The following is a 13833-nucleotide window of genomic DNA, read 5'->3' on the forward strand; positions in this document are numbered from 1 at the left end:
GGACCCTGTGTGAGGTTCCCGGTATCACACCACACCCATGGCAGCTCTCAAGAGTCCCCCAAGAACTCCTGGCTAGGTCTTTGCAGGAGAAGGTAGTTAGAGGCATGCTGCTTACCATAAAGTTCGGCAAATCCATTCATGGGGACTCGAGAGGTCCCTGTGACAAACTGCAGCAGCCGGATCCGCTTCTCAGCATCCATCAGCAGCACAGCCTGTGAGCGGAGACAGAGGTGGTTATGTCCCCACGCGACACACAGCACAGCACAGGCTGCTGGAACGCATCTCACTTAGATTACCCCATAAGACCTAGCTATCTAGACAGTTGACTCTGACTTCTATTTTTTTTTTTTTTTTTTAATTTTAACAGTCACAATCTCAGCCTCTAATCTTAGCAAGGGGATGATCACCCCTGTCTTTCTTCTTGTGCCAATTGGCCAAAATAAGTGATATAAAAAGCAAAGTCTCTGATGGCTTCAAGCTCAGGTTTCTGTGTCTGAGGTCAGCCAGCCTCCTAAGTCAGTCATAATTATGTGGTGTTCCAGAAGTATCTATGCCAGGGGAACCAAGATGAGATGGGGCTTCAGACATAGAAAAGGCCTCTAAAGACACTATCTTAGAAAAAGAGGGAAATCTGAGGCAAATTGGGACTCTAAGACAATCGGGATGTCTTATAGCTTTGAATTATTATAGGAATTGAGTTGATTTTATTGCAACTGTTATATGAACTATAAAAAATTCTAAAATCAAAGCTAAGTGAGACATGATCTAGGACTGAAAGACTGCTTTCTTCTGTGCTTGTGTTGAGACTTAAATATGAATGCCATCTATTTGGAGACTAAGTCAAGTTAGATGATTTCTTTGTACATCAATAATATGCAGAGGGATGTGTGTGTGTGTGTGTGTGTGTGTGTGTGTGTGTGCGTGCGCGCACGCGCACATGCGCGCGTATGTCCGTATGTGATACTAAGGTTTGAACTACAGGCCTTGTGCTTGCCAGGCAGGCCCTGTGTCACGAGCTGTTTCTTCAGCCACCTTCTTTATTTTTCAAATAGGGTCTCTTATTTTTTCCCAGGCCAACCTGGCACTGTGATCCTCCTACTTGTCCCTCTCACAGATCTGGGATGACAGATGCACATTACTTTTGCCTGGCCTATTTGTTGAGATGGGGCCTCACTACCTTTTTGCCTGAGCTGGTCTTGAATTGCAATCCTTCTGATCTCTGTCTCTTGTATAACTGGGATTATGGATATGAGCCACCATACTTGGTAGAGGTAAACTTTTTTTTTAAGTTAGTTAACCATCTCTTTCCTTAGACGAACTATTTCCTAGCTTGCTTCCTTCCTTAGGATACACTTACCTAAGAAGGTAAACTAAATTTCACTGCATCTTTGGTTAAGAGATATAAAGCTCAAAGTGGTTTTTGGAATTAGTCAATAATAACAACAAAAAAAGAGCTGAGAAAGTTATTTCTTCACAGAAATGGCATCATGAAAAAGTCAGCCCAGCAAGTATAAAGATTATGCCTTGCGCAAGTTCTAGTTCTGATTTCCACCGTGGAGGCTCAGGTCCTGCATGCCACCCACCGGCCAGCTCTTTATCAGAATCACCTCACTCAACAAAACTCCCTTTCACTAGTGGTCATGGAAGGACAGAGTGCTTTTGAAGAGCTCAACCTCTCTTCAGTCTTGCTGTACATGAAGTTAGGGAGAGGCTCAGTCTGCTGCTTTCCTCTCCCACAGTGCAAGTACTAAGACACCCCAGTTTCCAGGACTGGTTTCACTGTGGACCCCTGCCTAGCTCAGGGAGGAACCTGGCGCAGGCTCTGGGTCTGGGTTACCTTCCAGAACCACTGGATCACGGGGTGATTTGGGCAGTAGCCGTTCTTGTATATAGAATGCTGTCTCCAATCGTTCACGTCCACGTCTCCAAGGCCACACATCAGCAACTGTTGAGGAAGTTGGGAAGACAGAAATGAAGTGGGATGTGCAAAGTGAAGAAACCACTTGGAGAAATTACCCTTCCTTAGTGCTAGACAAAGGAAGAAAGCCAGGTGGATCCGGGATCTAAACTTTCCTGCCCAGTACTACTGCCTCATAGAGACTGCACAGGTTTCTGAGGGCAGTTCAGTTCCTAACCCTCATACATGGCTGCACCATTTTGTACCGGAAGACATCGGTCACTTTCCCCAACTCCCCTTGTACCTGAAGTGCATTATGTACATCATGCTGACTGTTGATCATATAGCAGAATCCTTGCAACTCTCTACCCACAAGAGAATCAGCACTAAATACAGCAAGAACTAATCTCCCCGGACCAGTCAATTCAAGTGACAACCAATCAATTCATCCGTCCAGAGCCACATCCGTCCAGACAGCACTAAGGCAGTAACTAATCCTTTGACTTTGCTTTTCTTATCCTATAACTCTCCATCAACGAAGTTCCCTGAAGATTAACCAGTATGATATTCCTGCAGAGGGACTAGAATAAAACTGCAAGGGAGCTGCACCCCAAGCGACTGGGCCCAACCTATGATATCATTTACTTCTCACTGCCTCAGTGACCCTATGTGCAAAACACAGAGCTCGCAGTGATTTCTACTACCTCATTTATCTCGAAACACCAAACATCTATCTATGAGCAAAGCTTTGTTGGATGTGGTTTGGACAAATGATGAAGGACCATCACCTTTGTAGATAAACATAACTGCCTTCCTTCTCCTGTGTCTCTCAATACAATAAAGGGAGAGGTATCTCTTTGGTTTTCAACTTATTCTCTTTCCATACAGACATGAAGAAGCTGAGCTGGACAATCATTGAATGGCCTTCTGGTACTAGTACCTAGGAGCCTTTTTGTTGTTGTTGTTGGTCGTGGGGCCTGGGCGCTGTCCCTCAGCTCTTCAGCTCAAGGCTAGCACTCTACCACTTGAGCCACAGCGCCACTTGCAGCTTTTTCTGCTTATGTGGAGCTGAGGAGTGGAACCCAGGGCCTCATACAGGCAAGGCAAGCACTCCAACACTGAGCCACCTTCCCAGCCCCACTAGGAGCCTTTTGATGTTTTCCCTTATCAAATATAAACTGCTTCGAGTTCAAGGACACATCTGTTCTACAGCCCCTAATAGAGACAACTCCTCCGTGGTGGGGCTGGGGAGGCCATGAAGGACAGGAAGCCAGCAGTTCTTACAAGGAGCATGCTGCTATCCTAGAGGGCTGTTGTACACCTACACTCCACCTGACATAGCCATCTTCCTCTAGCTGCACAGGACCATGACCTGACTTGGCTTAGCAGGTCTGTTCCACAGCAGCCCCCTTACCAGCAAGAAAACGGGGGCTTGATCCTTTTGCTATCAGAGAGCAAGGCTCATGCCAGACACTGAATATATTTCATCTAAATGCACCCAGGAGGCCATTATAGACTATCATTTGCAAGGGAATAAGAGAAACTTAAAAAAAAATCTTCTTTTTGTAAAAACAGAAACAAAAATTATAATACAAACCTCCAGCTCATTTTCATCAAAAATTTTAATCAAGTCGATAGGAAGCAGTTCTGTGAATCCCTGAAAGGAGGAGAAGAGAATCATTATGAATATTTTTATCTTGGAAGAGGTCAAAAGTTGCAGCCTCTCTACCAGAAAAAGAAAAAAACCCAAACCTAAAAAAATCCCCATCTTTTCCTGGTGACTCATGCACTGGTGACAGTAACAAGTAACCACAGCTCCAATAAAAACAGCAGAGTCACAATACAAAGAACTTAAAAAAAAATCAGAGGATGTAGCAGGTCTGAGTACCTGAGCAGTTTTGGAAACGCTAGGGTAATATGGGATGGGGTAGGCAGGTGAATTACAAAAGCCATCCATGACACACCGTTGAGTCAGTGCGTCCTAAAATGCAAGGCCACAGATGTGCAAAAGACAGGTTTAAAAATAATGTGTTGAAGGCACAGAGGAGGCGGCGTGAGCCAGTGAGAGGGAATGGGGAAACAGCCAGTCGGACTCTGTCAAGGGGCTGTCACTAACGAGGCAGCCACCCAGGATGAATGAGGAGGTTCACAGGGCCGGTGATCTGAAGTCAGGTTCCTGAAAGTGAGGACTGCTAGGGGCCAGGGCTATCACTCCTGTAGTTTCCCATCTAAGTAAGGCATGGAATATGTTCTCAGATTTTCTGTCCCTGTGCCCTGCTCTGATGAGGCTTTTCTTTATTGAGTAGCTCAGTGAGCTTGCATCTATGTACAGTTCACCACAAATAAAAAAAGTGGAGTTGGGACCTGTATCAGTTATTTTTCACATTCTTAATACGCATGACCAGAATTTGTTTTGCTTTGTGTATGGGCTGATCCTGGGGCTTACACTCAGGGGCTTGCACTGTTGCTTAGCTTTCTTTTTCCTCTCGAGGCTGGCACATTTTCCCTTAAGCCACACCCCTCACTTCCTGTCTTTTACTAGTTAATTGGAGAAAAGTGTTTCTCAGATTTGCCTGCTTGGGATGGCTTCAAACCTCAGTCCTCAGAGCTCAGCCTCCTGAGTAGTTAGGATTACAGGCATGGGCCATCAACTCCCAGCTTAAGATCAGATTCTAAAAGGAATTTCAATGCTGGTCAATGTGAAGCATTGTTTAGAAGTGCCAGACCTCTATCATTTGAATGGGAATCAGAAGGGACCTAAGAAAATGCCTGAGTCCTGTCCCTAGCGGGGAACAGGTGCATGTGGGAGGAGCCTGCTTCACTCCTCCACAAAGGGAATGCACACTGAACACAAAATCAGTGCCTTCCATGGAGCTATGCTGGAGAGCTTTGGGGCAGCAGTGCACAAAAAGAGTAAGCCCCTTGCTGGGTGCTGGTGTTTCAGGCCTATAATCCTTGCTACTCAGGAGGCAGAGATCTGAGGACTGCAGTTGGATGCCAGCCTGGACAGACACATTCAAGAGACTGATCTCAATTAGCCAGCAAATGGTCAGAATTGGAGGTGTGTGATAAGAACACTAGCCTGGCGTGAAAAACCTAAAGGAGAGTATGAGGCCCTGAGTCAAGCCCCAGGACCAGTATTACTCCCCCCCACCCCAAGATGATCAGCTCTAGATGGCCCCTCAAGTGTGTAAAATCCTCAGTAAGAATAGTCAAGGCAAATTTTAAAATGAGAGGAGCAAAGCAACAGATTACTTAAAAAATGGCCGTGTGTCAGCCAACCTGATCCTTGAGAGCGGTGGAGAATGCCGCCTGGATGGTGCTGGCATTCGCCCGGTGTCCCCACTACCACCCTGTCCCCTCCAGCGTCCCTCACCTCCAGGAAGGCATTCATTTGCTTCTGGACCCGGTTCACAAATCTCCACTGGATGACGAGGCTGTGGGGAAAACAGAGCATCATAACCACCTCAGAGCCCGGCCTGCACCGCCCTCCTCAGAACTGGGACTGCTGCTCACAGGAAGGGGAGGGAAGGGAGAGACACCCCCACAACCAGACCAGAGGTGGGCCTACTGCTGTGCCCACTGCTGCTCCACAAACCCTTCATGAATTCTCACTGGAGCACTATGGGAAAGAAAGCTCCAGTCTCACCAAGCTCTCAAGAGCAGAGGTGATCTCCTGGCCTCAACAAGCCACAGATGACTGTGCTTTATACCCATCACTTCAGGAATATAAGAGAAAAGGTACTGGGGTTGAATACACAAGTGGTGTGCATGATATAGGCATGAATCACACACCCACATGGATGTATACCAATGTACGAGCATCCTCCACACTGTGAATTAGTTGCATTAATGCTGGTTTTGTTTTTGGTGCTGGTACTGGGGCTTGAACTTAGGACCAGGGTACCATCCCATAGCATTTTTCTCAAGCACTCTACCCTTTCAGCCACACCTCCACTTCTAGCTTTTTGGTGGCTAACTGGAGATAAGAGTCTCAAGGACTTTCCTGCCCAGGCTGGCTTCAAACCATGATCCTCAGATCTCTGCCTCCTGAGTAGCTAGGGTTACAGGCGTGAGCCACGGGCACCCAGCTGCACACTAATACTTTTAAGATTCCAATACTTTATTTTATTTATTTATTTTTTTTTATTGTGAAAATACTGTACAGAGGGGTTACAATTACATGGGCAAGATAATGAGTACATTTCTTATCAAGCATTGTATCCTCCTCCTTCCCATCTCTTCCCATCCTCTCCCGGCCTCCAAGATTCTAATACTTTTAAAGGATGAACAGGAACTATTTTCAGATTCACTGAAACTATTTTCCTGGTGGCAGTATTTCGTGCAGAGCATAAACAACTACAGGGGGAGTCCACTCTGGATTGCATCTACGTGTTTTGTTTTGACCCCACAAGGATCACACACTTCCTAGGTGGTGCCATGATATCAGCTGGAGAAGAGCAACCCCCCCCCCCATCCTCTCCCCATGCCAGCGGTTCTTCAGGGCTGGACTGTAGTCAAATGTCCAATCCTGTTCTGGTATCAGAAGGGGCAGTGAACAGTGGAAAATTTCAATCACGGTTTTCTCAGCAAAGCTAACTAAAACCTTGCTTGGCCCTAATCCCCAATGAATTTGAATCTTAAAATAATTAGTCTCGAAGGGTAATGCATAACACCTGTCGCATATATTAAATCCTCCCGGCCTGAGATGCCAGAGGGTTTTAAAAAACTGTTCACTGCTCATACTTTCACCAGAACCCAAGGTCAAACCAAGTGTACCAATTAGTGTGTGCAGGTAGGCACTGGACTATCTCACTTCTAGTTTCTTCTTAGTGGAAAGATCTTCGGTCATAGCTCTACTCTCGTCTAGGGGTGTCTCTCCAGGGAGAGACTACAATGCTTGCAATTTCCTCGTAATGAGGATGGACAGTAGGCTCTTCTTTGAAGATCACTTAAAAGGGGCTGAGACACCCGGCAGTTCTCTGAATTCAAGCCCTCTGACCCCTTCCAAACGAGAAGGAGGGGACCCAGCTTGTTGAAATGGAGAGCTGAAAGTAAATGTGCTCAGGCAGTGCTGAAACCCACTGCTGCGCAGAATCCTGGACGCAGGAACCAAATCCTGCTGTGTTGACCTCATCCTTGACATCCTGGTGAGATGAGAGAGCAGCAGAAGTCCGTACCAGAGCCCAGTGCCATGTTTAAACCAAATAAAGAGATCAAGAACGGTGTCTGTGGCTCATGCCTCTAATTCTAGCTACTCAGGAGGATTGTGGTTTGAAGCCAGCTGAGGCAGAGAAGTCTGAGGTGCTCACTTCCCATTAGCCAGAAAAAAGCCAAAGTAGAGGAGGTGTGGTTTAAGAGGGAGTCAGCCTTAAGTGGAAATTTGAGCAAAAGCTCAAGCTCCAGTAGGAAAAAAAATACAATGTACTTCATCAAGAAAGAAGACCTAGGCTTACTTTAAAGTTCAGGTTTTCATCAAGACTCAACATTTTTTCCACCAAATAGAGGAGACTGGATTAATAAAATTACAAATATCAGCTGGGTACTGGTGGTTCAGGCCTGTAGTCTTAGCTACTCAGATGGTTGAGTTCTGAGGATTGTGCTTCAAAACCAGCCAGTATAGAAAAGTTTGTCAGACTTTGATCTCCAATTACCTAGCAAAAAGCCAGAAGGAGAGCTGTGGCTCAAGTAGTAGAGCACCAGCCTAAGAGAAAGCACAAGGCTCTGAGTTTAAGTCTAGTACCAGCACATATGTGCGCACATGTGCACACACACACGTGCACACACACACACGTGCACACACACACACACACACACACACACACACACACACACACTACAAATAGCAAAAGCAATTCATTGTTTTTGCTCATACTGAGTTCTTCCTAAACATTTTCCTAGTTTTTCACTGTGGAGACAGAATACTTTGTCTCTGATAGTTCCTAGATTTTCCACACTGATGATTGATGCTTTGTACCACTGGAGTGATTTTAAACATTTGATGGGCACCTGTATACTGCCCAGAAAAAATTGCTGTGTTACTCAGTAATGTGCATTTTATCACCTACCTCTGCAGCTCGATTGGGTAGCTCACTAACATCAGGAAACAAGGTTAACTTTCCACCCAAATTCAACTTTCCAGTAACCTAAACCTAAAAGTAACCCCTCATACTGAAAACCGACCAATCAGCTCATGCCACAGAATGCATGCATCGTTTTGGTATGGGATGCGAATCAAGTATATTGTCTGTTATTAGATGAAAAAAGGTTGTAAATATTTGTGTACGTACTCAATATATTCCCTTTTGTTTTCATTTGTCACCATTATTTCTGACCCATTGGGCTTCAGATCCACTTGATATGTCTGTAATTACAAAAAGAAAAAAAAACAATCACCCACATAAAGTTATTTTGCATATTGACTCATCTCACCATAAAAGGCAAGCAAAATTTATTTAAAACTATTTTCCAACAAATGGCAATATGTACCTGCAAATGTCTAATGAGGCTTTTAAACTGTTAAGATGTTACACATTTAAAGATGCTACCATTAGAGGCAGATTATTTTTGTCTATTTGTGTGTTTTAATTGTTACACCTCATACATCAGGATGAATGGAAGACAGCCTCATGTTTCATCCGCTCTTCATTGATCAAGAAATCGAATATGTTTAACAGAGAAAAGAGCAGAGGCCATCCATCAAGGCTACGGAGATCCAAACCTAATGCATCTTGTTACTGAAAACAGAAATTTATAGCTGTGAAAAATGATGCATGTGATTTGTTTCTAAGAGGCAACACACAGGATGTACAAACAAACAAGATTTGAAAGCCAGGCATAAGAGATTTATTTGCTAGTGGCAGGTCTTTCTGCTTTCTACATGTCAGCAACCCTTGATCATGGAGGGAGGCTGCTAGGCCCAATTCCCTACTTTCTTCCTTATGCCAGGACCTAGCTTAATACTATTATACATAAAACAATAACTAGCACATGGAAATTCATTAAATTAAATGCTTATTCTCACTGTAGAAATTCTGAAGAAAAAAAAAAGAGGAACAAACCAGAGGTATAGGAAAATGTGTCCCTACACTCTGAGAGACAGCCATGAGGACATTTGGATCGACTCCTGGCGGTCTTGTCCACATTCTAGGCTGAATTACAGAGCCAAACCTGTGGGGAAGGATTTCCAGATGAATTATTGGGAGCTCTATCCAAAGCAACTGTTTTAGACCCCTTTCTGCATCTGCTCTGGTACAGCTTGGCCAACAGTCCTGCAGAGAGCTGCAGGAAGCAAGTGGCTTGGGGCGGGTATGCTGCCAATACTCACACTATGGGTCCAACAACTGTATTTGGGTGCCTAATATGTGCCAGGTACTGTCACCCAGATGAGGCGTGAGGGAGACTCATTAAGCATGTACTGAGATAATTATAAACAAAGGCTGCTGTGGAATATGCCACTTGGAAGCATAGGGTCTGTGTGGTCATGGGCTGGTTTTCTAGAGAAAGCAGGAGAGCATATCTTCCCAACAGAATGAACGGCATGAACAAAGGCCCCGAGGCAGGAAAGAGCTCAGTGAGTTCCAGAAGGCCAAGAAACAGTGCAAGGAGTAGGCAGGCAGGCCTGGGGTATAAAACATGTTTGTTAAAGGTATAGTAGAGTAGGCCAGAGGGGAGCCTCAAGAGATAAACTGGGATCTGTGGCATCTCCTCCAGGAAGCCCCTGAAGGTTTCAGGCACAGAAATGATCATTTTTACCCTCTGAAAAGTTTACTCTGCCATGACAAATGAAAAACCAGTTAAGAGTCTATGAGAGATGATGGTGGCTGGACCTGGGTGTGTAGAACAGGAGAACAGACATGAGACACATCTGTGAGGTTCAATACACAAGGCTCAGGGATGGCCTGAACAGAAGAGCTCCACACATGGCTGCTTCATGTGCATGCTAGCAAAGCAGATACTTGATCATGTGACCATCATGTTCAGTCTCTTAAAAGGGAAGGCGATCATTTCACCAATGGAGTACCTCATCTCTCCACTTTCGTCACCGTGGGTGTTAATTTCTGTGTGGCTCTCCCTGATACTCCAAAGTCAGAAGAGTCTACACCAGTAAATGGTTTGGGTATGTTGTTCATGAATAATTAGGATGAACTATAATGAAAGGCAGAATTGCCACTGGAAGTCTACTTAAGCAAGGCATGGTGGCTCATGCCCATAATCCTGGCTACTTAGGAAGTTAAGATCAAGAGGTTCAAGGCCAGCTTGGGCAAAAAATCCAAAGACAGCATTTCAACAATAAAAAGTTGAGCACAGTAATATACACCTATTTTCCCAGCTACATTGTAAGTAGGAGGATGGTTGTCCCTGAAGGCCCAGATAAAAGCAAGATACTATCTGAAAACAAAAAGGGATCAGGGTATGGCTCAAGTGGTAGAGCACCTGCCCAAACAAGCATGAGGCCCTAAGTTCAAACTCCAGTATCACCAAAAACAAACAAACAAACAAAAAAACCATGCACACCAGACCAACCTGCCCATGACCACAGCACCATAACAGAAGGAAAAGCCCCAATGTGCCTGGGAATATTAGCATTGTGGTCATGTGATGTCAATGCTGTTGCCCTAGTTTCTGAAGAACCTCAATTCTAGAACCAAGTCACCACATCTAGGTGGGGTCTAGAGGATTGCTAGGTCTCACCAGCCTGTAATACTTCCTAACTTTACGTCTAGTTGTCCAGGATTTCCTTGCTGAGAAGATTTCTCCAACCTAATTTCTCTAACCTAAGATTAAGCTGCAAATGCACTTTTCAATAGGGGGATATACTCCTTTGGAGCAGTAAAGGGTAAGTCTAGTGCATTTTTCTATATGGCAACCCTTAATACGGGCTTTAAGATCTAATTAATTTCAAGTGTATGTGGATTTGGTCTTAGTGATGGGAAATATCTGGTGCTTTGGTGCAAAGACCAAAGAGAAAACCAAAATCCAAGAGAAAACAAAACAAAACAAAACAAAACAAAAAACAACAAACCAAACCAAAACAAAAAAACCCCAAGAGAAACAGCATCTTCTGGGTACCTTCCAAGAAGAATTGTGACTAGGGCAATTTGAGACTTAGGCAAATACTTTTGGACCCTCAGGATGCTGATGAAAACCCAGCAGGCAATGTTAGCGTGGAAATTGACTTTTATGCTGAATCCAGACTGAATGGAGGTGGTAAGGGCAGAGGTAAGAGTGTAACTAAAGCAAGAAGGATGACAGAAAAAAAACCAAACAAACATAAAAACCATGCACATCAGACCAACATGCCCATGACCGCAGAAGGAAAAGCCCCTGGAAATATTAGCATTGTGGTCATGTGTTGACAATGCTAACCTTTCCCATTCTCTTATAAACCTCTCCTAGTCTCTTATTCACCTTAATTAACATTTTTGTATTCTAAATTTTTTAGGCAAAAACAATTAAAATCATAATTATATAAATACCTATATGCAGCAAAATCCCGCGATACAGTGAAAACTTTGTGATACAGAATTAGATATGTGTGTGTGTGTTTTTTAAATGCCATACAGTAAAGCTGCAATAGGTGAACTTCAATATCGTGAAGGACGACTGTATTATCAAAAGCTCCCATAAGCCGGGCGCCGGTGGCTCACACCTGGAATCCTAGCTACTCAGGAGACTGAGATCTGAGGATTGCGGTTCAAAGCCAGCCCGGGCAGGAAAGTCTGTGAGAATCTTATCTCCAATAAATCACTCGAAAACCAGAAGTGGCGCTGTGGCTCAAGTGGTAGAGCGCTCGCCTTGAGCTGAAGAGCACAGGTACAGCTCCCATAGCTGTTTCTAATTGTCCAGGACAACTGTACCACAATCTACGGGAAAGAAAAGGCTCTTTGAAAGTCGAAGAACTCTAGGGGATGGCTACACATACCTGCCCAAAGTTCTCTTCATCTATGCAGAACATGAGGTCCAGTTCAGTAGGATCGTTTTCTAAGATCCACTTCAAAGAGTTGTAGTATTCACTATCCTATGGCAATGACACAGAAAGCAACGTTAAGCATTCATTCCAAATGCCAACTTGTTTGCCTCTTAAATAGTGAAGTCCTTCAAACATAATTCCATACAGAACGCTCCAGGATTACATTACTCATGATGGATACTGCTCTATTCCAATCCCCCTCATCCTTTCTAGGAGTCCCTGGAGTGACAGGATTTGTGTATATGTGTGTGTGGGTGGGGGGGTCTCTTGGTCTGTGAAGTGTGGTGGAATACCCTTTATGTGGAGAGTGGTCAGAGCTGGCTGACTGTCCAGTCTACAGAACTTAACACACACTGACCAGCAGACTTTTCCCACAGGGAAGACTGAGAATACACAGGAAAATGGGATGGATAGAGGGCATTCAAGTCACACTGGCAGCTTCAAGTTTCCTGTACTCTCATTGTTCTTTGCCTGTTAACCTAAACACTTAAGACACTGTTTCAGTTCCAGAAATCAGGGAAGGAGACATGAGGACGCCTGCAAGCGACTCTTTGCTTAGACCCAGGGTCTCTGCTGCCGGGAACATGACAGACTCTAGAAAGGACAAAACAAAAAACAAAAAAACAAAAAAAACCACGCGCTGTATTTAAAACACTGTCAATAGCTGTCATAAAATTAGCCTTTAAGCTGAGTGCCAGTGGCTCATGCCTGAAATCCTAGCAACTCAGGAGGCTGAGATCTGAGAATCACAATTTAAAGCTAGCTTCGATGGCAAAATCCATGAGACTTTATTTCTAATTAATGATCAAAAACCTACAAGTGGCTCAAGTGGTAGAATGCTATCACTGAGCAAAAAAAGCTCAAGGGCAGGGCCTAGGCCCTGAGTTTCACAAGCCCTAGGACCGGCACACACACACAAAATTAGACCTTATGAGTAATTTCTAGAGCTGCATGGGGTGACACACACCTGTAATCCCAGTGCTCAGGAGGCTGAGACAGGAAGGTTGCAAGTTGGAGGCCCCAGCTTGGGATACATAGCAAGACTCGGTCTCGAAATTAAACAACAAAAAACCACAACAAAAAGCGATTTCTATCCTCCTTGCTGAATTACAACACAGCAATAAAAGCAGGGATTATACACAAAGGAGGAACACTGGAAAGTGAGGCTGGCACCAAGGCTGGGGTCACCAGGCCAGCCACAACTGCCCACAGAACGGTCTCTGAGGAGCACTGCCGGCCATCTCTCCTTCCTACCAGGATGAGCAGAAAGAACATATCAATGCTGGGCGGTGCCGAGGACCTGGCTCATACATCCGGGCATTCACAACACTGTCCACAGACCAGCAAGGACAAGAGATGCCCAGAGCTTTCTGGCTTATGCGGCAGAACTTGAAGCAGAGTTACAAATTGCCCAGGTGGACAAGGATGTTTCTGATGGCCCCGTGGGTGTGACCACACAAGGCGACACCCGCACACCCGGAGGATGATGGTGGAGTACATATATATTAAAAAAATCAGACGCACAAGTATCTTGTGGAAGGAAGGCCAAGATTTGTTTGTGTTTGTGTAGAAAATCCCTTCTAGGAAGTGACGTTGTGGTTCAAAGTGGTAGAGCGCTAGCCTTGAGCACAAGAGCTCAGGGTTAGCACCCAGGCTCTGAGTTCAAGCCCCACAGCTGACTCCCTCCCCACACCTCAGCTAAAACATAACAAGAAAATCCTTTCTACATGACTGTGGGTCCGTCCAGGTAAAACACTGACAGCAGGGTGACAGGAACATCCAGCATTGCTGTTTGGAGGGGTTCTTAGCATTCCCCCTGTCTGACTCTTGTTCTGAAGTGGTCATTTGCTTCTGCACATATGCATGTTTAGTGGTGTTCTTCCTTTTGTTTTGACCTTGCCTCTACCATTTTTACGAGGTTAGAAACCAGAAGGATAGTGGATGAATCTCTAAATGTTCAGTA

The 13833-nt window shown here is 44.7% G+C and overlaps 1 protein-coding gene across 7 annotated transcripts in view; it reads right to left on the bottom strand.

Annotated features, from left to right (window-relative positions):
* The window catches only part of Nedd4l (NEDD4 like E3 ubiquitin protein ligase), a 303787-nt gene that overhangs the window by 2987 nt on the left and 286967 nt on the right, over positions 1–13833 (bottom strand). For all 7 annotated transcript variants that reach the window (XM_070029054.1, XM_070029053.1, XM_070029050.1 and 4 more), the window contains 6 exons: positions 11823–11918; positions 8188–8261; positions 5274–5334; positions 3495–3554; positions 1838–1945; positions 116–212 (listed from right to left, as the gene is read on the bottom strand). In XM_070029054.1, the coding sequence (XP_069885155.1) occupies positions 116–212; positions 1838–1945; positions 3495–3554; positions 5274–5334; positions 8188–8261; positions 11823–11918 (496 nt within the window). The remainder of the gene's footprint in view (positions 1–115; positions 213–1837; positions 1946–3494; positions 3555–5273; positions 5335–8187; positions 8262–11822; positions 11919–13833) is intronic.

This window comes from Dipodomys merriami, unplaced genomic scaffold (assembly GCF_024711535.1).
Source record: "Dipodomys merriami isolate MVZ:Mamm:240054 unplaced genomic scaffold, mDipMer1.0.p SCAF_2, whole genome shotgun sequence".
NCBI lineage: Eukaryota > Metazoa > Chordata > Mammalia > Rodentia > Heteromyidae > Dipodomys > Dipodomys merriami.